The 25043-nt window shown below is 46.1% G+C and overlaps 1 protein-coding gene across 8 annotated transcripts in view; it reads left to right on the top strand.

The window, feature by feature from the left end:
- Nucleotides 1-15909, top strand: part of ARID1B (AT-rich interaction domain 1B) — a 413166-nt gene extending 397257 nt beyond the window's left edge. For all 8 annotated transcript variants that reach the window (XM_060114324.1, XM_060114322.1, XM_060114319.1 and 5 more), the window contains 5 exons: nucleotides 1129-1279; nucleotides 4917-5013; nucleotides 6424-7207; nucleotides 9065-9195; nucleotides 11469-15909. In XM_060114324.1, coding sequence (XP_059970307.1) covers nucleotides 1129-1279; nucleotides 4917-5013; nucleotides 6424-7207; nucleotides 9065-9195; nucleotides 11469-13193 — 2888 coding nt within the window. In that variant the 3' untranslated portion in view covers nucleotides 13194-15909. The remainder of the gene's footprint in view (nucleotides 1-1128; nucleotides 1280-4916; nucleotides 5014-6423; nucleotides 7208-9064; nucleotides 9196-11468) is intronic.
- Nucleotides 15910-25043: the final 9134 nt, after the last annotated feature.

The following is a 25043-nucleotide window of genomic DNA, read 5'->3' as shown; positions in this document are numbered from 1 at the left end:
ATGGAACATAAAAGTAACCTTCAGGTGGTAGTAATACGGTATATCAATTAAGATTCGCATTAAAATGTTTAATTTGCCTACAGGCTAGTTTCTGGGCTTGACCCAATTCAATTTCCTTCAGGCTCTGAGCTAATGCTAATTTGCATATTTGACCTAATTGACACTCTACCCCTTGTTAGAAATAGTTGTATCTCATCCCTTCTTGAGCTGTTCCTAACTCCCTAGTGATTTTCTTCATCCTGATTTTAGAGTGAGTCAGCGCGCATGGGTGGTTATGTTAAGGTTTTCACTTTTTTTTTTTCCCCCTAGAAGGGAAGGGAAGTAACTCACTCTCTCTCTCTCTGTTTCATCACTTCCTTACAACCATTCCATGAGGTGATATTCCCAACCACGTTTTATAGACAAGGAATTAAACTTAGAAGTTCAGCAGCTTACCCAAATAAGTATGGATCTGGGCCTGTGTTTGTTTCCCATATTACTGCATAACACAAACTTGTGGCCTAAAACAACATACACGTGTGCCTTCGCAGTTTCTATGGGTTCTCAGCTCACAGCAGAAATCAAGCTGTCAGCCGGGACTCCATTTCTTCTGAGCTTGTTCAGGTTGTCGGTGGAATTTGTTTCCTCGCAGTGGTCGGACTGAGGTCCCGTTTTCTTATTGACCGTCATCTGGGGCCTTCTCTGCTCCTAGAGGCCTCCGTCGTTCCTAACACGTGGGCCTCTCAGGCCAGCGGGAGAGCGTCTCCAACTTGCTCGTCTCTCACCTCTAGATGCTGATCTAAAGGGTCCACGTAGGTGCTCCCCCTTTTGGTTAGCTCAGCCAGCTGATGAGTGACTTTAATTACATCTGTGAAATCCCTTTTGCCCTGTGATGTAGCATAATCCTGGGAGTGACGTCCTATCACATTCGTAGGTTCTACCCACACTCAGAGGGAGAGACTCATACAAGGTGTGTGCGGGGGTGGGGAAGGGGGACCTCAGGGCCCATCTTGACTCCAGACCTTATGCTCTTTCATCGGTATTGTTGTCTGTCATGTTAAGGATAACAGCAATGACTAGAAAGGGATGTTTGGGCCCTTTGGCTTTTGAAAGCGCCTAATTTTTTGTCTGTTACTGAAAATATTGCAGTGCCTGGAAGTAGTGAGCCGTTTATGACGCAAGGACAGATGCCCACGAGCAGCATGCAGGACATGTATAACCAGAGTCCGTCTGGAGCGATGTCCAGTCTAGGCATGGGGCAGCGGCAGCAGTTTCCCTATGGAGCCAGTTATGATCGAAGGTGAGTGTTTCCTAAGGTGAAGGTGAGATGACTCACTAGAAACTGTGCCCTCCTCACACACACGTTTCTGAGCTCGGGGAGCCGATGGAGTTTCAAAGGATTGTGCGCGTCAGATGGCTGCCTTCAGTCAACGACTGTAACAGGACTGAGGAGAAGGACCTTGTCCCCAGGCTACCAAGTACAGCTGTATTTTTATTAGCGAGTGCCCAACAGCACAAATTAGAGATATGCTGGGGCTGGGCTGGCCAGGGCAAGAGTCTTCCCCCTCAGGATGCAAGACCCAGGGCTGTCAGCACACCGAGACCGCCGCCTCGAGCTTCCACACCTGGCTCCTCCTGTGGCCTCAGCGCCGGCCTTTCTCCCAGAGGCCGAGGTCTGGGCAATGGTGCCACACTGGGCTGCCAGCAGGCTCAGTGGTAGTGGCTCTTGGTAAGGTCTTCCAGGTGTTGTTTTTTCAGTTGTTTCCACTGTGAACATTTTACACAGGGAGGGAATACTTTGTTCCTTAATAAACATCTCTGAGAAAAGCCAGGGCAGCCTTTTTTTTTTTTTTTTTTCAGGACAGCATCTTGATATTAAAATGGCAAGTAAGGTTGCACTACTGGCCCAGATTATTTTTTTTTTTTGCAGTACGCAGGCCTCTCACTGTTGTGGCCTCTCCCGTTGCGGAGCACAGGCTCCGGACGCGCAGGCTCAGCGGCCACGGCTCACGGGCCCAGCCGCTCCGCGGCATGTGGGATCTTCCCGGACCGGGGCACGAACCCGTGTCCCCCGCATCGGCAGGCGGACTCGCAACCACTGCGCCACCAGGGAAGCCCTGGCCCAGCTTATTTTAATAAGATAGAAGGAAAGTCATTGAAATGTCTCTGAGAGGAAGCTGCTTCCTAAAATAGTGGCTTAGGGTGGACTTCTTTTTGTGAAGAAGGCCCCTGACCTTGGTCCTTACCACGAAGCCCCTTCCCTTGGTTGGCATGTTCGTTACCTCGCTAACGGAGAAGTGCCCAGAAACAAAGCCTTCAATTTAACATTTTTCAAGAAAACCAGTGGAGGTGCACTAGAAGGCTCCTTTTCTAACTGTCGCCGCACAGGCAGCTCTCAGGACAGGCAGTGGTTTCCATCATTGCCTTGGGATCCCATGTGGCGAGGCCTCCGTCCACACTGCTCCCCTTTCCTCAGTACACATGCTGTAGGTTAGGTAGTGAGGTGTCCCTGGTTTAACACAAAGGAAAAAAGGTTTGAAAAATCACTGTTTTACCAAATAAGGTTTCTTTTTTTTTTTTTTTTTTTTTTGCGGTACGCGGACCTCTCACTGCCGTGGCCTCTGCTGTTGCGGAGCACAGGCTCCGGACGCGCAGGCTCAGCGGCCATGGCTCACGGGCCCAGCCGCTCTGTGGCATGTGGGATCCTCCCGGACTGGGGCACGAACCTGTGTCCCCTGCATCGGCAGACAGACTCTCAACCACTGCGCCACCAGGGAAGCCCCAAATAAGGTTTCTTTCTAGCATTCTCTATGAGCCTGGTTCTTGAGTTACACAGCCTCACATGCTCAAAGCCATGTGGTACTTTCTAATAGTGACTCAGGAATCCCAACTTCTTATTCTGACCTCCTAGTGAAGGTTTATTTGTGAAATCTGCCTCAGTCAGTTACCATTGTGTGATGTCTAGTGTACTGGATCAGGGTTTAACTAAGGTTTGGTTTGTTTTTGAGGGTCCAGGAAAAGCTTTTGGTGAGGGTAGGGGTGAGGGGTAGACTGATGAGATTAAATGGAGAACAGTCATCCTGGGACGTATTCTTAAAGGAACCGAAGCAAATATGCTTTTCTAGGGCTTCCCTGGTGGCTCAGTGGTTGAGAGTCCGCCTGCCGATGCAGGTGACACGGGTTCGTGCCCCGGTCCGGGAAGATCCCACAGGCCGCAGAGCGGCTGGACCCGTGAGCCATGGCCGCTGAGCCTGCGCGTCCGGAGCCTGTGCTCCGCAACGGGACAGACCACAACAGTGAGAGGCCCGCGTACAGCAAAAAAAAAATATATATATATATATATATATATATATATGCTTTTCTGTTTCTTCTAGAATGCTTTCTGGAATAGTGCATGGCCTAGGTTTAATAGTCATTTTGGCTCTACCACATTAGGATTTACCTCATTAAGTTTTCTCTTCTTAAAAGTGTTACTTGTTCAGCTGAAATTTTTTTTTTTTTTTTTTTTTGCTTTTGCGGTACGCGGGCCTCTCACTGTTGTGGCCTCTCCCGTTGCGGAGCACAGGCTCCGGATGCGCAGGCTCAGTGGTCATGGCTCACGGGCCCAGCCGCTCCGCGGCCTGTGGGATCTTTCCAGACCAGGGCACGAACCCATGTCCCCTGCATCGGCAGGTGGACTCTCAACCACTGTGCCACCAGGGAAGCCCTCAGCTGAAATTTTATCCACGTCAATTATATTTTTTTCCTCCTAACTGTAAGCTACCTTCTAGATATCCATGTCATTAGCAAAAACTTCCCATGTATCTGTTTTATATGTGATATTCTAAAAATTCATTTATTTTCCTTCTTATTCTCACTCCTTGACCAGTTTAGGAGTATATTCAGTCCAGGTATTCTCTTTCTTACAAGATTCAATATACTAACTACACCAGCTTAGTTTTTAAGTTTTCAATTCATTGCTCTTTTTAACATGCTATTTTTATGGTATTTATAATTTCTCAATATGAAATAAATGTATTGTTCATTCCCATTTTAAGATTTAATAGAAGTATGTAAATCATCCCTGTTATTCTTTTTTGTAGCCTTTTAGGGTCATAGGACTTTGAAATTTTGAGTAGTTTTGAAATTTTGAGTAGTTTTGTCTATACTTAGTATCATTTGGATTGATTTTGAAGTATCCCTTTAAAAACTTGCACATTTTATATTCATGATGAGAAAGTAAGACATATAAACATTTTCCACCATTATATGCCAATGTTCTGGTACTCCTAGAAATATTGCTTTGATTCTTTGGTTCTCCTGTTATTTCTTTTTTTTTTTTTTTTTTTTAGATTTTTAATTAATTTATTTATTTTTGGCTGTGTTGAGTCTTCATTTCTGTGCGAGGGCTTTCTGTAGTTGTGGCAAGCAGGGGCCACTCTTCATCGCGGTGTGTGGGCCTCTCACTATCGCGGCCTCTCCTGTTGCGGAGCACAGGCTCCAGACGCGCAGGCTCAGCAGCTGTGGCTCACGGGCCCAGTTGCTACGCGGCCTGTAGGATCTTCCCAGACCAGGGCTCAAACCCGTGTCCCCTGCATTGGCAGGCAGATTCCCAACCACTGCGTCACCAGGGAAGCCCCTCCTGTTATTTCTTGCCCTTGTTAATACCTCACATCAGCGTGTGCCATGCCCGCCCTGTCCCTCAGTGGATGGGCGGGGCCTCTCTTGAGAGGAGGAGGGTGTCGGCCATCCAGTGAGGCTCCTCCCACCCACCGGCCAGGGATTGGCAGCGGCCCCAGAGTGGGTGCTGCCACCCCTTCTGCTGGGAGCTGAACTGCTGCTGCAGCTCACAGCGCCTGTCGGGAGGGTGCAGTGGGGTTTCCAGAAGTGGACTCTTCCTTCCTCTCTTGGCCTGAGGTCCATGGTAAGTGAAGTTTTCTTTGAATGCCTCATTCTAGGCATGAACCTTACGGGCAGCAGTACCCAGGCCAAGGCCCTCCCTCAGGACAGCCAGCATATGGAGGACACCAGCCGGGCCTGTATCCACAGCAGACGGTGAGTTGGTGAGCAGCATGCATCTCTGTGCTTTCTGTTTAAAATTCAAACTCATACTACTTCTGGACAGTTTTAGGAAGTATAACAAAAATGACATATAACAATCAGGTTATGCTTGTTTATGCTAAAAAATATTCCTAGGATTTTGAAATCAGCAAATTAGAAATAGCTCTTGAAAATATAACATGTCGTAGGAAGTTAAGGATATTCATCCTTGTAAATAATAAGCCCAAGTTCAAGTATGGTTTAGACATGTGTGTTCTGTGTACTATTGTGTCAAATGACATTTTGGCACAAAAATTTGTCGATATGTTTTAAAAAGGATATGTAGGGAAAACAACTTAAAATATTACATACTAATAGTGAAAGTTAATTTGTTTTTAAGAGTAAGATATTAATGACCACATATTTTCACTTTATAGGATAGGTGTTAGGTTCATGCTGTTTACACAGCGCTGCAGCTCAGAGATGGTGAAGTATGTGAGGTAACCTTGCAGTTATCACGGCCAATGCAGAGGATTGCACAACATGCTGTGGCTTTTCAGACACAGGAATTTGCTGTTTCTAAACAACTTTTCAGGTCTAAGACCTCTTGTAAAATAGAAGGGATTTTAAACATTTAATTTTATTGGAGCATGTTTCTACAGTGAATTGTATTACCAAACCAACTGATCTTAAACAGTTTTCAAGTAAAGTGAAAGAATGCTAATTAACATAGGAGCATCTCCCTCCTTCCCTCTCATCAGGAGCTTCCCACCCTGATCAAGTGCTGGAACCCCCGGCGTCCCTGGGGAGGAGAGTTAGGAGCAGGGCTGCACCAGCCCTGTCCTCATAGGCTTTCATGGAGAATGTGACCCAGACAAGCTGGAAGTCAGGACGGGGCCATGGAATGTCAGGTGTCAGGGGGCACAGGTCCAGTCTGAAGAGCCAGGTTCTGTGTGGAAGTTTTTCTGTAAAGTTAGGCCCAAGGAGTCTGTTGAACCCAGGACCCCTTCGGGCTGGCCCTCAAGGTGCTCAGTCCCTCCCAATGAGGTCTCTCTCTACCTGCGGAAGTCACCCTGGTGCATCCCCAAGCCCCTGTTCCACAGTGCCTCTGTGCTGGTCACCAAAACCATACCCTCCCCAAATTGCAGCCCCGGAAAATACCAGGCGAGAAGCCTTTTTTTTTTTCCCCGCAGAAAAATTGAAGCACATGAAAACAAACCGCGGAAGCTCCTTCAGAGTACGTGACATGGTTTATGTAATACTGAATACAGTGCGTAAATTGTTAGTCCGTAGATGTTGTGGGAGCTTCCCATATTCATTTTGAAATGAACATTCCACCAGGTAATAACTGTTTTGCATAATTTAAGTGTGTGATTATACCTGTAAAAGCACATCAGTATGATTTGTCTTTGTGTGAATTTTCAGAATTACAAGCGCCATATGGATGGCATGTATGGGCCTCCAGCCAAACGCCACGAGGGAGACATGTACAACATGCAGTACAGCAACCAGCAGCAAGAGATGTATAACCAGTACGGAAGTTCCTACTCCGGACCCGACAGGAGGCCCATCCAGGGACAGTACCCGTACCCCTACACCAGAGAGAGGATGCAAGGCCCGGGGCAGATACAGGCGCACGGGATCCCCCCTCAGATGATGGGCGGCCCAATGCAGACGTCCTCCAGCGAAGGGCCTCAGCAGAGTATGTGGGCGACACGCAACGATATGCCTTACCCCTACCAGAGCAGGCAAGGCCCTGGCGGCCCTGCACAGACACCTCCTTACCCAGGCATGAACCGCACGGATGACATGATGGTACCTGATCAAAGGATAAACCACGAGAGCCAGTGGCCTTCTCACGTCAGCCAGCGTCAGCCTTACATGTCCTCTTCAGCCTCCATGCAGCCCATCACGCGCCCGCCTCAGTCATCCTACCAGACGCCACCGTCGCTGCCAAACCACATCTCCAGGGCGCCCAGCCCCGCCTCCTTCCAGCGCTCCCTGGAGAGCCGCATGTCTCCCAGCAAGTCCCCGTTCCTGCCCTCCATGAAGATACAGAAGGTCATGCCCACCGTCCCCACGGCCCAGGTCACGGGGCCGGCCCCCCAGCCGCCCCCAGTCAGAAGGGAGATTACCTTTCCTCCTGGCTCTGTGGAAGCGTCACAGCCCGTCTTGAAGCAAAGGCGGAAGATTACCTCAAAAGATATTGGTAAGCGCTGCCAAGGCTCTGCTCCTGAAGTGAATTCCTGTCGTGGTCTAGAATTTTAACTTTAGGTTGGATGTAGTTGCTTAATCTCAAAGGGATGCCATCGTGTGACTACAGACTATCAGGACGTGTTTCTGTGCAGGAGCAACAGTTGGAAGCCGCTCATGTGAATTAAGCAGTAGTGCCAGAGGAGAGCGAGGGTTAAAATGGCATTTTTACGTGTGAGTGTTATTTGTGAGAGAGGGTAGAGCTCCAGGTGAGAGGCCAGGGATTCCTCGGTGACTGTGGACTGTGTTTTGGGCTTAAAGATTTGATCTTAACCAAACACTTCATCTCTGCCATGTGTGCCTAATAGAACAGCTGCCAGGCTGATGAAACGCTAGGGCGGCCTGAGAAGATTTGACGGCAGGTCACTCTGTAATTTTGGCAACAACATACAGACAGTGAGTTTCCCCAGGAGCTAAACAGAAAACTGACTGTGCTATGTAGGTAGATACATGATGTGCAGTACGGAACTTCATATGACACGATACACAGAATTGTTGTAATCCGTGCAGCACTGCTGATAGCGGCCGAGGATCTCTTTCCGTTGAACGCTGATGTCACTTATTCATCCTATTCGGAGTGTTCTGAATGCTAAGGAGAGATTCGGAGTATCTGGGAGTACCCGGAGTTTTTCTGCATTATTTTTGAAGTACTCTTTAACACAACAAAGGAAATAATAGAGTTCAGTTGTATAAAAATTTTTTCCCAAAAATCTCAGAATCACTTGGCTTGAAATCATTTGCAGTGATTAGAAAATTAAAGCCATTAAGGATGTTTTCAATCACTGGACATTAAGGATGTATATGGGGGGTGGGGAGTAAGGAGTTCTACATAGAGAGGGTACTGGAGGCGAGAGAGAGATAGACCCTGAGCACCGTGTTACGTATGGAAATATATATGTAAAAATATACGCATGTATTTGTGTGTTTATGTGTGTGTGTATAGATGTTTAAATAAATATATATATATATATATTTATTTAAATTTTAAAAAAATTTCTTAGTCCATGTTATACCAACCTAGGGAAACTTATGTTCCTTATTTTAAAATGAAAGCTTGCCTTTTCTACTGCAAAAGTATTATGTGCCTATCTTAGAAAATTTGAAAACTAGATGAAATTAAAATAAAGGTGGAAACCCACGGCCCCACACAGGAGCTTGCTGTTGGCGTCTGGCCTGGCTGCTGCTGTGGGGAGTTCCGACTGCTGGAACCACGTGCTGCCGCCGGTTCCTGAGATGGCTTCGCTTGAAATTTCAGACACATGATGGGCCTCTCTTCCCAGCCCCATCTTTTGACAGATCTTACAGATCTTTCCTCTTATCGCTCTGGCTCAAGCCAACCTCCTGAAAAACCTGAACCGTCGAAGTGCTAATACTTGTCAGCAGCATGTTGTGTGGGCAGGAGCTCAGACAGAAGACAGCACGGGAGAATGAAGGCTGTGTATCTGAGAAGGTGCTGTTTGGGAATTCAATTCTACTTATATTCTGCGTATTCACCAGCCCTCGGAAGATGCCACTTTGAGACATTTGTGAACGGAGCAAAAGAAGACATACAGAAAGGCTCATTCATGCTTACCCACTCCCACCTCTGTTTCACCTGCAAAGCAAAAAGCTCTTCAACCACAGTTTCTTAGGGCAGCTCTCACCTCCACCTAAGAATCTGAAATGACCATGTTTAACTGTCCCTCAGAACAGTTGTTTAAAATCAGTATTTGACTTAACACTCTGCTTCTTTTTCTTATTCTTTTGTTATTTTCTATTCTTTCATGCGTAGAGTTAGTATTCATCCTATCCATGTTTTTTCCCCCGTTTTTAGTTACTCCTGAGGCCTGGCGTGTGATGATGTCCCTTAAGTCAGGTCTTCTGGCTGAAAGTACTTGGGCTTTGGACACTATTAATATTCTTCTATATGATGACAGCACTGTTGCTACTTTCAACCTCTCCCAGGTAAGCCGGCACCAACCCCACCGAGGACCAAATTAGAATAAGAAAGTGAAGTAGTGCACAATGCTTACTAAGCTAATGCCTACGGTAATTAGCACTCACCAGCTAACATTGTTTTTTTATCATTGCAGCTGTTATAAACCAACATCAATCAATGCATAGTTGTCTGAGAATTTTGTCTGGAATAATAATTTATTTCAGTCTTTAGTATAACTACACACATACCTATATTTCTCATAAGAAAATAGTGACCTTGTGTGTACATGTGTGTATGTATATGGAATAGACAACAGTGGTAAAATGAAATTGTTGTTTAGAATGAATATTGGCAGGCCAATGGAAATTAATCCAAAATGTAACAAAGTTATGGCTGTAGTCAGTGTTGGATGAGACATGACCATGCAGTAGATAGCAGTGAGACATTACCCTATTTTCCAGGGGGACCTAACATCTTTCTTTTATTAAAAAGAAATGTGAAATTTAAAAAGAATTTTTATATTATAGGACATGTATAGTATTGGGTTGGCCAGAAAGTTCGTTCGGGTTCGGTCTGGTATGGAGACCCGAACGAACTTTTTGGCCAAACCAATATGACGGAGAAGTCGAGAAAACAGTTTAAGAAACCCCCTTGTACCCATCGTTCTGCTGCAATAGTAATGAGGTCACGGCCAAACTTGTTTCTTGGTCTATTCCCTCTGTCTCTGCCTCCTTCAAGGCTATTTTGAAGCAGTCATTTACAAGCCTACTACTTAAAAAAAAAAAAAAAAACCCTCCTTTGTTCTGTTCTAGTCTTCAAGTAGCTTCCAGGGTAATAGCTAGAAGAGAGCAAGGGAGCACAGGATTAGGACAAAGGCCCAAGAGTCAGCTGGACGACAGACTTCTAAAGAACTATCTAGAAACAAAAATCAGAAAAGGTTACTTTCCGTTCTGTGTATGAACAACTCTGCTTTCGCCAAAAAAAGCCAAAACGTCTAATTGCATTGCTTCTACTGAACTAGGACCAGAATCTTCCACTTCCTCCTTCTTCTCTCATTTAAGTCCTCATTAGAGCCCTGAAAGGCAATTCTTCAGTTGATAGCAAGTATATTAATAAGGTCATAAACACTGCATGAAATACATTTTAACAGAAAATAAGTATTAAAAGAATATATACTACCTTTGCTAGAGGAATAAATTTTCGTCCTTATGCTAGGTGAACTAACTGCCCTTGAGGACACTTTTTCATAACCAGAATTGTGTCAGCAATTTTCCCTCTTCCCTTGCCCTGGGAAGAAACTAAGCTTTAAGTTGGGGGCGGGGTGGGAGGGGGGGTGACATCCAAACCTCCACCTGAAAAATTGTGCCTTCATCCCCTAAAGGCAAGTACTACCTGGTTGGTCCTTGGGTTTCCTCTTACTTCTTAATAATTGTTTCAAACCCACTTTCAGGAAACTTACAGCAGGATATGAAATTATGGTTGATTTCCATAACATCTGTCCTTAAGAAATCCTTGTTCACTTACTTACCCTTTATCATCCCTAAATGCATGGGGTTGAGGGAGGGGATCAGGACAGTTGCTAACCATGGAGTATGTTGGTTTTCTTGATATAAACATTTGCTTAAAGGAAACAGAGATGGTTCTCATAGTGGCTTTTGTCTTTCACCTGGAGTTGTGAATAGCTGAAATATAAAAGTGCATTCTGTGAAACATTCTCATTCATTTATCAGGGACTAAATTGATTTGTGTTTATGAGCTACTACATTGCTGAAATTATCTTCTCCCCCAAATATATGGAGAATGTAAATTAGAATAGCCTATGGCACCTGAGACAAAAATAACCATAAAATCCTAAGAATAATAACCATAAAAATCCAGGCAAGCAAAGTTTCAGATAAATAAGAGGACAGACTCAGTTTGGGTAAATGAGTCTAGAAAATCCACGTTCCCACTCTTCTAGTCATGATTGCGTTGTGTCTAAATCAGAAACAAAGGTACAGAACAGCAGAGCTCTCCCTCACTGATAGTATCAGAAATGTGAAAATAACAAGTTTTCACGTTGACACTGTAAGAAAGTAAACAGCAAATAAGAAAGATGGTAAATGTTGGTTTGATCAATAATGAAAAATTCAGGAAGATAGTTCTAGCTGACATATGGTTTCTCTTTCCTGGCCTAGCCAAAAAGGAATTAAAACATGAAATAATCATAGCAAATGCATTGCCAGCTATCAGCATTTTCACCCACTCAGTCGCACCTGAGGTTATGACATGGTACCTCTTCTCTTTCTCGTCTCTCTAGTTGTCCGGATTTCTCGAACTTTTAGTAGAGTACTTTAGGAAATGCCTGATTGACATTTTTGGGATTCTTATGGAATATGAAGTGGGAGACCCCAGCCAAAAAGCACTTGATCACAATGTGGTAAAGAGAGATGACAGCCAGTCCTTGGCCGACGATTCCGGGAAAGAGGAAGAAGATGCCGAATGTATTGATGAGGAGGAGGACGAGGAGGAAGAGGAGGAGGAAGACGGTGGGAAGGCGGAGATTGAGGACAGGAGCAGCACGGCTTTGGCCTCCCCCGATGCCACCGTGGATCCAAAGGAGAAGCCCAGGCAAGCCAGTAAGTTTGACAAGCTGCCAATAAAGATAGTCAAAAAGAACAACCTGTTTGTCGTCGACCGGTCTGACAAGCTGGGTCGTGTTCAGGAGTTCAGCAGTGGACTTCTGCACTGGCAGCTCGGTGGTGGGGACACCACCGAGCACATCCAGACTCACTTTGAGAGTAAGATGGAAATTCCTCCTCGCAGGCGTCCACCTCCCCCTTTAAGCTCCACAGGTAGAAAGAAAGAGCAAGAAGGCAAAGGGGATTCTGAAGAGCAGCAAGAGAAAAGCATCATTGCAACCATCGATGATGTCCTGTCTGCTCGGCCGGGGGCTCTTCCTGAAGACGCACACCCTGGCACCCAGACCGAGAGCAGTAAGTTTCCCTTTGGGATCCATCAAGCCAAAAGTCACCGCAATATCAAGCTGCTGGAGGACGAGCCGAGGAGCCGGGACGAGGCTCCGCTGTGCACCGTCGCGCACTGGCAGGACTCGCTGGCTAAGCGCTGCATCTGCGTGTCGAATATCGTCCGGAGCTTGTCTTTCGTGCCTGGGAATGACGCTGAAATGTCCAAACATCCGGGCTTGGTGCTGATCCTGGGGAAGCTGATTCTTCTTCACCACGAGCATCCCGAGAGAAAACGAGCGCCGCAGACCTACGAGAAGGAGGAAGACGAGGACAAAGGGGTGGCCTGCAGCAAAGAGGAGTGGTGGTGGGACTGCCTCGAGGTCTTGAGGGACAACACGTTGGTCACCTTGGCCAACATTTCTGGGCAGCTAGACTTGTCTGCTTACACGGAAAGCATCTGCTTGCCAATATTGGATGGCTTGCTGCACTGGATGGTGTGCCCGTCAGCAGAGGCACAAGACCCCTTTCCCACTGTGGGACCCAACTCTGTCCTGTCGCCTCAGAGACTTGTGCTGGAGACGCTCTGTAAGCTCAGCATCCAGGACAACAATGTGGACCTGATCTTGGCTACGCCTCCATTTAGTCGTCAGGAGAAATTCTATGCCACGTTAGTTAGGTACGTTGGGGATCGCAAAAACCCAGTCTGTCGAGAAATGTCCATGGCGCTTTTATCGAACCTTGCCCAAGGGGACGCGCTGGCTGCAAGGGCAATAGCTGTGCAGAAAGGAAGCATCGGGAACTTGATAAGCTTCCTAGAGGATGGGGTCACGATGGCCCAGTATCAGCAGAGCCAGCATAACCTCATGCACATGCAGCCCCCGCCTCTAGAGCCCCCTAGCGTGGACATGATGTGCAGGGCGGCCAAGGCTCTGCTGGCCATGGCCCGAGTGGACGAGAACCGCTCAGAGTTCCTTCTGCACGAGGGTCGATTGCTGGATATCTCGATATCAGCCGTCCTGAACTCTCTGGTTGCGTCTGTCATCTGTGATGTACTGTTTCAGATTGGGCAGTTATGACATCAGTGAGAAGGCAGCATGTGTGAGTGAAGACTAGAGGCTCCCGTATAACTGGCTGTTTTCTGTTCTTGTTTCTCCAGTGTAGGAAGATGGAAAGAAAATCTTTTCTCCTCTGCCCCAGCCACTATTTACCAATTGGGAATTAAAGAGAGAATTAATTCGAACAGTTATGAAATTCATATTTGCCATCTGTGTGTATAAGTACATCCTTTTGGGTTTTTTTTTTTTATTTTGTTGTTGTTGTTTTTTAACCAAAGTTGCTGTCTAGTGCATTCAAAGGTCACTTTTTGTTTTTCACCGGTTTTCTTTTTAATGTGCTTTTTCCATGTCTTACTGCATTTTTTGGGAAGCGAATTGACTTTAAAGAAAAAAGTTACGGTAAAAGATGCTAAGATGGGAAAATGTCACCACACTGAGGCAAAAAGGTGAAAAATTATCAATTTCCTAGCTGTGTTATTCTTCAAATAATGAAAAAATAAAAACTATATCCCATCGCCCAAAGCTCTGTGCAATAGAAACTTCTAGAGATGTAGGTATAGGGGCTCACGGAGGTGTGTCAGTCAGCTGTCAAAGTATGAAATGATACTGGTTTCTCCACAGGAAAATGGTTACATTAGGCTAGGAGCAAAAACAATGTTTCTTTAAGTTAAGATTGAAAACACATACCTGACAACGATCAACAGAAATTGCTTCCTCACCACTACCGTCATGTCTGCTGTCTGTTGTTTGACCTTCCACATGACAGTTCTTCACAATTCCTTTAATCATTTTTTAAATATTTTTTTTACTGCCTATGGGCTGTGATGTATATAGAAGTTGTACATTAAACATACCCTCATTTTTTCTTTTCTTTTTTCCTTTTTTTTTTTTTTTTAGTACAGAGTTTTTAGTTTCTTTTTCATGATGTGGTAACTACGAAGTGATGGTAGATTTAAATAATTTTTTATTTTTATTTTATATATTTTTTCATTAGGGCCATATCTCCAAAAAAAAAGAAAAAATACAAAAAACAAAAACAAACAAAAAAAAAACAAAAAAAAGAGGGTAATGTACAAGTTTCTGTATGTATAAAGTCATGCTCTATTTCGGGAGAGCAGCTGATCACAATTTGCTTCATGAATCAAGGTGTGGAAATGGTTGCATATGGATTGATTTAGACAATGGTTACCAGTACAGACAAAAAGAAAAAAATACAGCTAAAAGGAAGAAACACAACTTCAAAGATTTTTCAGTGAAGAGAATCCACATTTGTATTTCAAGATAATGTAGTTTAAAAAAAAAGAAAACAACTTGATGTAAATTCCTCCTTTTCCTCTGGCTTAATGAATATCATTTATTCAGTATAAAATCTTTATATGTTCCACATGTTAAGAATAAATGTACATTAAATCTTGTTAAGCACTGTGATGGGTGTTCTTGAATACTGTTCTAGTTTCCTTAAAGTGGTTTCATAGTAACCAAGTAACAAGAAATAGGGGAAAAACAGCCCTGTACTAACATAGCCCCTCGTTAAGAGACCCTGAGGTCGGGAGGGACCTTTAAGGGTTACCTACTTGAGAGTGGGGAGCAGCAGTTTGATTTTCTCAAAGTATTTAGCTAATTAGTCTTTGTTTGAAGGAATCAACTCTAACAACATTGAGGTATGAGAATTTTCAGTGTGCATGGGAGGTGGCTGCTGGCCCTTGAGGTGAGATCCCAGGAGCTCACTGGCCTGCCAGGTTTTAACACCCTGCCTTTTTCTATCCCCATCTTAATTTTGATCAGAGTTCAATCTATTCCATGTTTCTCTTGTGTGCCTCAAAGTTATTTTGCATTAGTTTACTCCACCGTGTATAATATTTATATTGTGCAATGTTAAAAAGAATATGTTATATTGTATGTGGTGTACATAGTGCAAAGTGATTATTTCTATTTCAGGGCATATTAATACCCTCATATTCCTTCCTACCCGGTGCACAGCAGCTTTTTAATACTTGTCACTTCTAATTTAAACTTTTTCTTCCTGGGTCGTTGACTGCTGTTATGTAACGATCAATTTCTTTGAAACGGCTGCAGAGTCCGGCTGTTAGCGGACACCCTTCTGACTCTACCTCTTTGCACCACCTTACAATCTCAGCAGACTCAGAAATTCCAAGTCCATTCGCCAGACCTGTTACCCGGGCGCACATTTCTCATGGTAATACACGGAAGAGTTAGACGAGAGCACTCAGTTATCATCAGAGTGTGAAACAGGACTCCAGTGTTACAAGAAAAAATTTTGTCTGCAAGCATTCTCATCATCTGGCAACTCCCACATTACTTAGTCTTCTTATACAATAAGGCAGCCAAATATATGTTGAATTTAAAACCCATTTATAATTCTCCTTTAAATACATCTGCTTGCTAAGAACAGATTCTAGTGCTCCAACCTTCAAATACGGAGATTTGTAAGAGGGAATTCAATATTATTCTAATTTCTCTCTTACAGAGTATGAATAAAAGGTATACACAAACTTTGAAGTTTGTCAATCAAGAGTAAAATCATTACAAAAGACTGTTGTTGTCATGGTTGTTATCGATACCTAGAGTCTGAGCAACAAGATTTTACATACGATACACAGCATAATCTCTATAAATAATAACCCAGGAAGATTTTAGCATCCTTTCTACATTTTCACCCCAGAATGAAGACTACAGAAGCCCTTGAAGAACTTACAGCCTGCGTGAGATCATCTTGCCTACAAACTGAGTTATTGCTTTGTCCTAAAAATGAGTTGTTTTTTTTTTTTCCTATGAGGCTTTTCAGAAATTTACAGGATGCCCATACTTTAAATGTGTACCAAAAAAAAAAAAAAAAAAAAAAGATTAAAATAAAGGTGCAAAGAAAGTTTAGTATTTTGGAATGGTGCTATAAAGTTGAATCTGTTGGTATTTGAGTGAATTTTTTAATGTCACAAGATATTACTGGGTGGCATGTGTGCAGAAATAACTATTCAAATGTTTTGTTTGAGATTGAGAATGATATAGAATCAGTTTTTATTGGTGAATGTGGACTATTCAAAAACTAGTTAGGCAGTTTTTTTAAAGTTATAATGGAGAACAATTTTTTAAAGGGGGTATGAGCAGTTTGGTGATAAAGAATGTAAGCTATTAACTACCTCTTTTACGAAAAGAAAATGGCTTTAGCCCTGAAATCATCCATTTAAAACCTGCTGGAAATATTTCATTTTTTATCAAACACCATGTACAGATTCCATATCTGTTCACCTGCAAGGAAGCAAAGAAAGTATTATAAATGAGCCAAAGTGACAATTCAAACAGCCCATTTTCTTCTTGCTGAGTTCTGTTTCACTTCTTTATCTGGGGAGCTGAGCGCAGCTGCCTGATAGGCCCGCACTCCACCATCCCGTCAGCTCCCTTGGAGAACCTCAGAGTCAATGAGCTTTTAAAAATGCCAATACGTATTTTTGGTGATAGTATATAACCTGCTAAGACGTCACGTTATTCATTAATTCAGCAGCAATGCACTGACCACATGCTGCGTGCCAAGCTCTGTTCTAGGTGCTGAAGGGGCATTCATGAGCCAAGACCCTGATGCAGTTATGTCCAGGTCGTTCTTGTCAGACAATTACAGAAATAAACTCATCTTCCAAATACAGCTTTTATGCATTGAGAACACTGAGTACATTTTGTTGACTTAAGAAGTGAAGTGAGGATCTAGCTGTGGGAATTGGGGTCTGGTATAAGAAGAGTTCTGGACTAAAATCAGAACTCAGTCAACTCTCAGCTGGGGCCTGACCCACATGCTTGTGAGCTCTAGAAAACGCAGTGGGACAGCCGGTCTCTGAGGCCCCTTCCAGCCCTACAGTGTGACTCTAAAGCGTCCGGTTCCCTTCCTGATTCTCTGCACGCGAGGGTGCTTGTACGTTCCCGAGTGGAGGGGAAAAAGCCAGAGTCAGTAGCCTGGCACCCAGTGATCCCAGCTTACGTGATCAGCCCTTGGAAGTTCAGGAATTGACTGAAACTATACAAGAAGACCTTATTTAAGGGCTTTTTTGTTCTTAAATTCCACAGACCGCCACACGCACCCATGCCCATCTGCAGTCACTGTGTTTCATGCTTCTATCTGCTGATTTCCAGTCCTACATTTGTTTTATGATGATCCAAGTCGTGCAATCCCCTCAAATGCCAAAGTCAAGTTAATTCACTTGGGATTTAAATATATGAAACCCTGAGGGGAAGGTGGGGAAGGAACATCAAATGTGTCCCAAAGTATGAGACTCATTTTTCTTCCTGAATCTGATTTCAAGGACTTTTTCAAGTTTTACTCCAGCTTTTTCTAAAGTATAGTCTAAGAAACAGAGGAGATCTAAAAAAAAAACACTCCTCACATGTTCCCCTCTTGGGCATCTATAATCCATAGTATCACATTAAAGACTGAGAAATCCTACAAAAAAAAAATCTGTTTATCCCAAGTACTGAGTATTTCCTGACTTAATCAACCTTGGAAATTTTTTTTAATCCATATAAACGTGCTGCAGAGCTTTGGGAAATAACTGCATTAGCCGAGGATCATGCTTGACTTCTAAACATCCATGTTCCTTGCTTATCCTCCGTGTATTCTTATTTCTTAAACTGAAATTGAGATGTCCTCGTTGAAGGAGACGTCACGGGATCTTCTCTTGCTATCTCCGTGACCTTCAGCAAGGTAAGGTCACTTACCTTGTGAGTGAAACTCACTTCCTCACCTGTAATGTGGGTGTAACACCTACCTCAAGATTGGTGAGGGTTAAATTAGATAATTTATATAAAGGTCTTGTAACCTAAGCGATTACTGTATATTAATCCCAAACGTACATAAACACTTTCCGTTTGGTGAGTGCCCGAAAGCGTATTTCACGTAATTTAAAAATCTGGTCTAAGAGAGAATCTTTCCATTTTCATAGTCAGACAGTTTGTGTGACTTGTTTGTTTGTTTTCGGTTTTCTAGTAAAAGCCATAAAAGCTTAGTCTATTGATTGGCTGTGTTTTGTGCCAAGGGTGATTCTGCATAATTTCTCTACTGAATGTCAGTTTTGGCTGTCAGATATCCAGAGGTGGTAGGAGACCTCACCTTTCATTCTGCAGGCCTGGGGGAAGAATCACATCTCTGGAATACAGTGCAGTCATGCAGTAAACTTGTCCTGTCCTGTCCTTCTAAAAAAAAAAGTGGCTCATAACATATTTCAGGGGTCAAATATCACAGGTGGCCGAGCACAGTGTTTTCTTTGCTATTCCTTTTCATCTGATGTGCACAGCAGAGAGCTTCCCTAGAGAAAAAGGACTGCAGTCTTCACACTTAGCTGGAGATGGGCCATATATCTGTGGGATATACAAGTAGAATTAAGGATGTTCTTCATTTCCGTGTAAGCTTAAGGTCAGGTAAATAAATGAAGCCTGGGCTTTGATCTTCTGCATAAATTTGGTATTTAGCTGGCCCTGGATCTGTATGTTCAACAAACTAGATTTTTCCAAAGACTTATGGAACCTAAACTTGGATTCAGCTCCTTGAAGATACCCTTGTCCAAACAAAAGCGATTCCTTCAGGCAAGAACCAGCAGCATTTATAACACTGCTTACTGGTAAGTGGTAATTACTTCACATTTGGATGTTTTTTGCACTTGAAAGAATTTTGTAGCTATTAGTTGTTCTTTATAGAAGCCTTAGTATAGAACATTATAACATCCGTTCTCGCAGAACAGAATCAGAGGCTGACACACAAAGTAGTTGGAACAAAACCATTCCAAGAATGTATATTTGCCTCAAAAATGTTTTCAGCTTTATGCCAAATCCAGAGGAGACACGGACTTTTAAAACAGAAGCCATGAAGTATGTTAGCCACAGATTGAAGCAGGGGGATGGGGGTGTTTTGTAAAGTCTCATGACCAAGACACAATGTCGTATGCTCACTTTACATCTGTGCCTCTGTTCAAGGGAACACAGTCTAAATTCAAACCAAAATCAGCAACTTCTGGGCAATGCTCTGTCCTTGTATGACAGGTCCTTCCAACAGTCTCTCTCTGCTGTCATCTTCATAGTCCTCAAGAGCTTCATCTGTATGTTTTGTGTTGAGATACAAACATAATTATCATCCCCTCCCTGGTGTTAAGCTACCCATGTTACAGGTCTCAGTCCTCCAAGCCTGCCTTGGGCCTCCCTTCTCACCTCCAGGGTTGTGTGAACTGTGAGAAACTCAGGATTACGTCCCTACTGGACACAAGATACTCTGCCAAGGACAGATTCCCAAGACATGTCAGATTTTCAAATACATCATAACACTTGGAATGTAAATTTCCTCAAAAGTACTGTTGGGCCCATGGGCTTTTCATAGATGATACTTTATGAGAAACTAGAATGAACCAAACCCCAGGTGGCTTTAAATCGAAATCCACAGTCATCCAGGGAATGGGCCTGTCCAGTAGGAACTGGCACAACATTCAGCTTTGTGGTTTCTTAGGTTGGCTTGGGGGCTGTTGGAGTTTTCTACCAATCAGTGACCTTTTTGGTGCCCCTGGCAGACAACATTGAGGGTTTTAATTTCATAATATTTTTTTCTTTCCTGTTTGACTTTTCAGTCACCCATTGTGACTCAAAAGAGGACACCTGAGGAATGAAAAGTGACAAGGGACATATGGGGAGGACACCAGTTGCTTATGTTTGGATCATAGCTTTAAAAATGCTGGTCTAATACAAGCAGTTATTTGTTCCCAAGGGGAGGAAAAATCACATGACATCTTTTGCACATTTAAGATGAATACACTCTTAGCATGATAAAAAATTTACCCATAAGTGCAATGCTTGTTTTGTTGGTTCAGTGTATTTCTCACCAAATGGTGTGAACATATGGCCAGTACTTCTCTTGGCCATAAGATCTAAAGGGAGAAGACTCCTGATGGCAAGGAGCCATGGTGATTTATCGAGATGAGTTTCAGTTCCAAAGGGGAGCTTGGAGTGAAGGCCTCTCTCAGCCAACTCTTGATGTGCAATCCCCTCTGCCCACATTTAACATTTGATGTCTGCTTTGGTGGGTAACAGATCGGAATGCATCTGGAAAAAGAAGGGGTTTGTTAATCAGTGGAATTGCATCTTGGTGGGCCTTGTTTTTGGAAATTAAATTCGATATTAGTTTGGGGGCTCCGAGTACTGAGCAATCAAATCTTGATACAAACTGGCATCTGCCACCCACCCAGAATCTGTCTTTAAGGCCGACGTTAAATAGTGAGATTCCTAAGTGTCTGTAGATCGTTGTCGAGTTCTCGTGCTTGTCCAGGGAATTGAACTTAACTTTTTGGAGAACACTCTCAAAGCCTCCTGCCTGGCTTCCTTTATGGAGGTGGAGGTGAGAAGTCTGTTTACTCTGTTCTCAAAAGCATATAGGGAACCGAGCTTTGGTGCAGCCCTGCCAGGGGATTTCACAGGGCTCCCATCATCCTCGGGAGAGGCCTGCCTTCCCAGCTCGGCTGCTGACGAGCTCCCCATGCCCTCCATCCCTCTTCAGCTCCAGGACGGAGGGCTTCTGACCCTCCCACCCTGCAAGGGCACGGGGGTGGACACAACCCAGCCCAGTACTAGCCACGGGGCTGACAGAGCCAGCCATGTGCCGCCTCACGCCCGGCGGGGCTTCCCAAAGATCAGGGTTCCTTGGGTTCTGCCACAGCCCGGTCGGAATTTGCCTACCTCCACGCCTCTGCCATGCCCTTCAGCATAACGTAGTGGGCAAAGCCGGAGCCTACCATCTAGCACGTATGAGGCATTTAAAAATCATAGCTCTTTCTCATTGCATCACGTGCCTAAAGGGGGCCACAAGTTAGCAAGTAAGAACCATTCAGTGTGATGTGTGTTGCAGAGTCATGGGCAGAGGATACAGCGGAGGAACCCAGCCGGGCTTGGAGCCAGCAACCTGAGAAGGCTTCCTGTAGGAAACTGCCTGAGTTGGAGCAGGGCTAAGAAAAGGAGGTGTTCTTTTCCAGGCGGAGGGCTCATCATATAGGAAAGAGTCGTGAAAGACCCCTGGGCATTCTGGGACCTAAAAGAAATCCAAAATTGTTCAACTGCAGGTTTTGAAGAGACCTGAGGGAGAGGAGGGGTGGGAGTGCCGAGGATGAGACTGGAGAGGTAAGCAAGTACAGGACCACGAGAGCCCTGCATCCCCCTGAGTAAAGCTGGCCTTACTGGGCTCGGAAAGACTTAAAACTCGCGAACAGTGTAATGAGAGCCTCAGCTTAGAATCTGAGGAGTGAGCCCGGCGGGTGAAAACCATGAGGGGTTTTGCAGAATTCCAGCAAGGAGTGCTGAGGGCTGGGTGAGAGCAGCTCCAGGAAACGAATGCAGGGGCTTCTTGAGTTTGTGGTGCTTATGGAGCATCCTAGGGTAGCTAGTTACTGGGCAGTTGCACATGGGGTCTGGAAGCCAGCGCCTGAGTAGAGGCTGGAGTGAAGGTGTGTGGGTATCATCTGCATAGAAGGGGCGAGTGTACTGACTGGGAAGACGTGAGGTCTGGGCTCAGGATTCAGAACGAGAGCGTTGAAGGGAGAAACTGGGGAGGAAGAGGAGAAGCCCGGGAGAAGCAGAATCCCGAGGTGGAGGACACCGGGAGGGCGGTGTGAGGGCCAAGGGCAGAGTCCCGGCTGCGGACCACCCGCCAGTAGGAGATGCTCCGCGTCCACGTGCTCCGGCGAGGGGGAGGTCACGGGCATGGGGAGGGTGTTTCGCCGTCCGGCAGGGGAATGTGCTGCACCCCTTCAGACCTCCCCCAGCCCCCCAAGGCTGGGCCCAGGCCCCCGTTTAAGATGCTCCTCAGAAGACTGGTGAGGCCGCAGCTCGTCACTGTCGACCAGGGAAGTCCTGCCTGACCAGCAGTCGGGCCTCTTGGCGGGCCTCTTGGCGGGCCTCTTGGCGGGCAGGCAGAAATAATTCTACTCCGCTCTGCGAAAACGCTCAGATCAAGGAGACCCACTGGCCAATGAGCAGTGTTCTCGCCGTGGGAGGTGGCCTCTGGCGTCTGCGTCCTGCGCAGTGGAGCCTGCGTGGGGGACGCACGAGGGGACGCACGCACCCCGGAGCACCGCCCACTCCGCACGGTCGCCGGCCCAGCGGCGGTGGAAACCGGATCCCGCAGGCTCTGGCACGTCGGTCTTGAGTCAGGGGATAGATCCAGAAGCTGGGCCACTTAAGCTGGATCCACAGTGGCCTGCGTCCTGGGGTCCGGGAGTCCCCTCAGGCGGCCCCGACGACGGCCGGGATCCGACGCAAGCAAGGAGGCGCCACACGGCGCACCCCCCCCCACGGCCCGCCTTCTTCCGCCGGCCCTGGTCCTCGCCAAGTCCCCAGTCCCGGCCACCAGCGCCTCAGGACCAGCCTTTCGAAGCCACCGGAACATTCTGAGGTGAGCGCCTAGGCTTACAGCCCCTGCTTCCTCCGCGTGCGGCGCAGCCACCTGGGGAGGGCGCTCCAGAACGGCCTGCGGACGCTGCTCAGCGGGCCCGGCCCGGTGCGCGGCCTGGCGTCCCCCTTCAGGGCCCCGGGAGAGCCTCGCACCGCCGGCTCGGCCCCGCGAGCGTTCACTTCCGCGCCGGAAGCCCCGCGACGGCAGGAGATGGGGCCGCCTTTAGCGTCTCTCCCCGCGCGTCTCCTCCCAGCCCGCGAGGGCCTCCCGTTCCCCGGGCTGCTCGCCTCCTGCCCCGCCTGGCCTCGGGACCTGCAGCCCCCGCCCCTGCCTTACCGCGTGGGCGCCGTCCTGCCCTCCTTCCCGGGCTGCTCGCTCCGCTGTGAGTCTCAGCTTCTCGTCCCTTCGTCCCTCTGGGTTGTTTTGTTATTTTCCTACCTTTTCGTTGGAATAGTTATCTTCATTTCTGTTTGATTTTGTAGGACACATTCAAGTTACCCATTTTCTCGCGGGAATATTCCTTCAGCCCTGACGGCTGCGTGGTGAGGATTGTGTCTTTTCCTGCCTCCCCGCGGATGCTCTGGGGCGAGGGGAGCTCTCTTTTCGTTTGAAAGTGCTTTCATTTTTACCCCCGTTCTTCTCTTTGCTAGTGATCTTTCGTTTTCTTGCATTACTGTCAGGGACTATGGCTTACGTAAATTTCTATATCGGAGCATTTTTCTTCTATTATTTCTTCTTTGCTCCATTATTTCCTTCTGGAAAACCTGTTGTGCAGATCTCCCCAACAGATACCCTGTGATCTTCCTTTTTATCTTCCTTGTTATGCGTCGTTTTCACCTCTTTTTATATTTTCTTCTGAGGGCTCAGAGAATTTCTCGAGGTATTAGTTTGGCTTTCTGTAACATCCAGTACACTGTTCACTGCTTCTGTGGAGCTAAGAAACAATGAGTAATTAATGTTTTACTTCTAGAAACAGTATTTTAAACATTTCAGATGGTTCTCTTTTCATAGATACAATTTCCTCCCTAGTGTCTTTTTTTTTTTTTTCCGGTACGCGGGCCTCTCACTGTTGTGGCCTCTCCCGTTGCGGAGCACAGGCTCCGGATGCGCAGGCCCAGCGGCCATGGCTCACGGGCCCAGCCGCTCCGCGGCATGTGGGATCCTCCCAGACCGGGGCACGAACCCGTATCCCCTGCATCGGCAGGCGGACTCTTAACCACTGCGCCACCAGGGAGGCCCCCTAGTGTCTTTGAGAATATAAAGTTTTCTTCTTTCTGGGAGAAGATCAGTTTCACAGGAAAATGCTTGTTCTCATAAGCCCCCTTATTGTAGGTTTCTGAATCTTTTTATACGTTCAACTGTTTTTCTCCATACTTTATTGGATTTGAGGTGGATTTTGTTAGAAACTGTATTAAAAGATTTCAGTCTCACACAGAGGAGTGAAGAGGAAACTTTATGTTTTCTGTAATTGAATTTTGTTTCACTGGAGGCTCCGTGCGCCATAAAGGAGAGGGTTGAAGCCATGCTGGAAAGACCACAGCCGTAACGGTCTGCTGTGCTCCGAGGGCGGCACTCAGGGTGCTTCTGGAGGCCGTTGGCGGACATGGGCCTTTTGCCAGTAACTTCAGGGCTTGTCCTGCCACCCTACACTAGGGTGAGGGGGTGGGGGGTACGGGGGTCACAAGAAACAGGAAGGCAGCTCCCTGGAGGTGGCCGGGCAGTGTGGCAATGTGTGTCTAGGTGCCTGGGTGTGTCTGCACGTGTGTCTGTGTGTGTACTGGCCGCAGTGCTGCGACCTTTCTCCAGCTGCTGCCGCCACCTCCGTCAGAGGCCCTTACAGAAATATCCCCGTTTTCCTCATCATAGTGTCCCTTGCAGATCGGCCCTGGGGATGGGTGCCAACTCGGGGCTCTCCACCAGCGTTTCCTAGAGCCTTTCCGTCGGCCCCCATGCCCAGCCCTGGCCAGTTCCTGGGAAACTAGTGGTTCCACTCCAGCAGCCTCAGGTAGAAAATTATGTCCCGGCTCTTACTTTTCCCTTTTGGAATTTGTGGGAGCTTACTTCTGTGACCTGACATGGCCAGGTTTTTATTAAGAAAAATTTTATCCCATATCCTTTTTTTTTTTTTTTTTTTTTTTTTTTTTTTTGTGGTACGCGGGCCTCTCACTGTTGTGGCCTCCCCCGTTGCGGAGCACAGGCTCCGGACGCGCAGGCTCCGGACGCGCAGGCTCAGCGGCCATGGCTCACGGGCCCAGCCGCTCCGCGGCATATGGGATCCTCCCAGACCGGGGCACGAACCCGTATCCCCTGCATCGGCAGGCGGACTCTCAACCACTTGCGCCACCAGGGAGGCCCTATCCCATATCTTTTTAAATGGCTTTTTGTTTCTAACTAATTACAGATTTACAGGAAGTTGCACAAACAGTGCAGAGAGGTCCCGTGTACCC

Source organism: Mesoplodon densirostris, chromosome 12, assembly GCF_025265405.1.
Source record: "Mesoplodon densirostris isolate mMesDen1 chromosome 12, mMesDen1 primary haplotype, whole genome shotgun sequence".
Lineage (NCBI taxonomy): Eukaryota > Metazoa > Chordata > Mammalia > Artiodactyla > Ziphiidae > Mesoplodon > Mesoplodon densirostris.
Note: the sequence above shows the minus strand (reverse complement) of the source record. Positions and strands in the feature narration are given on the sequence as shown.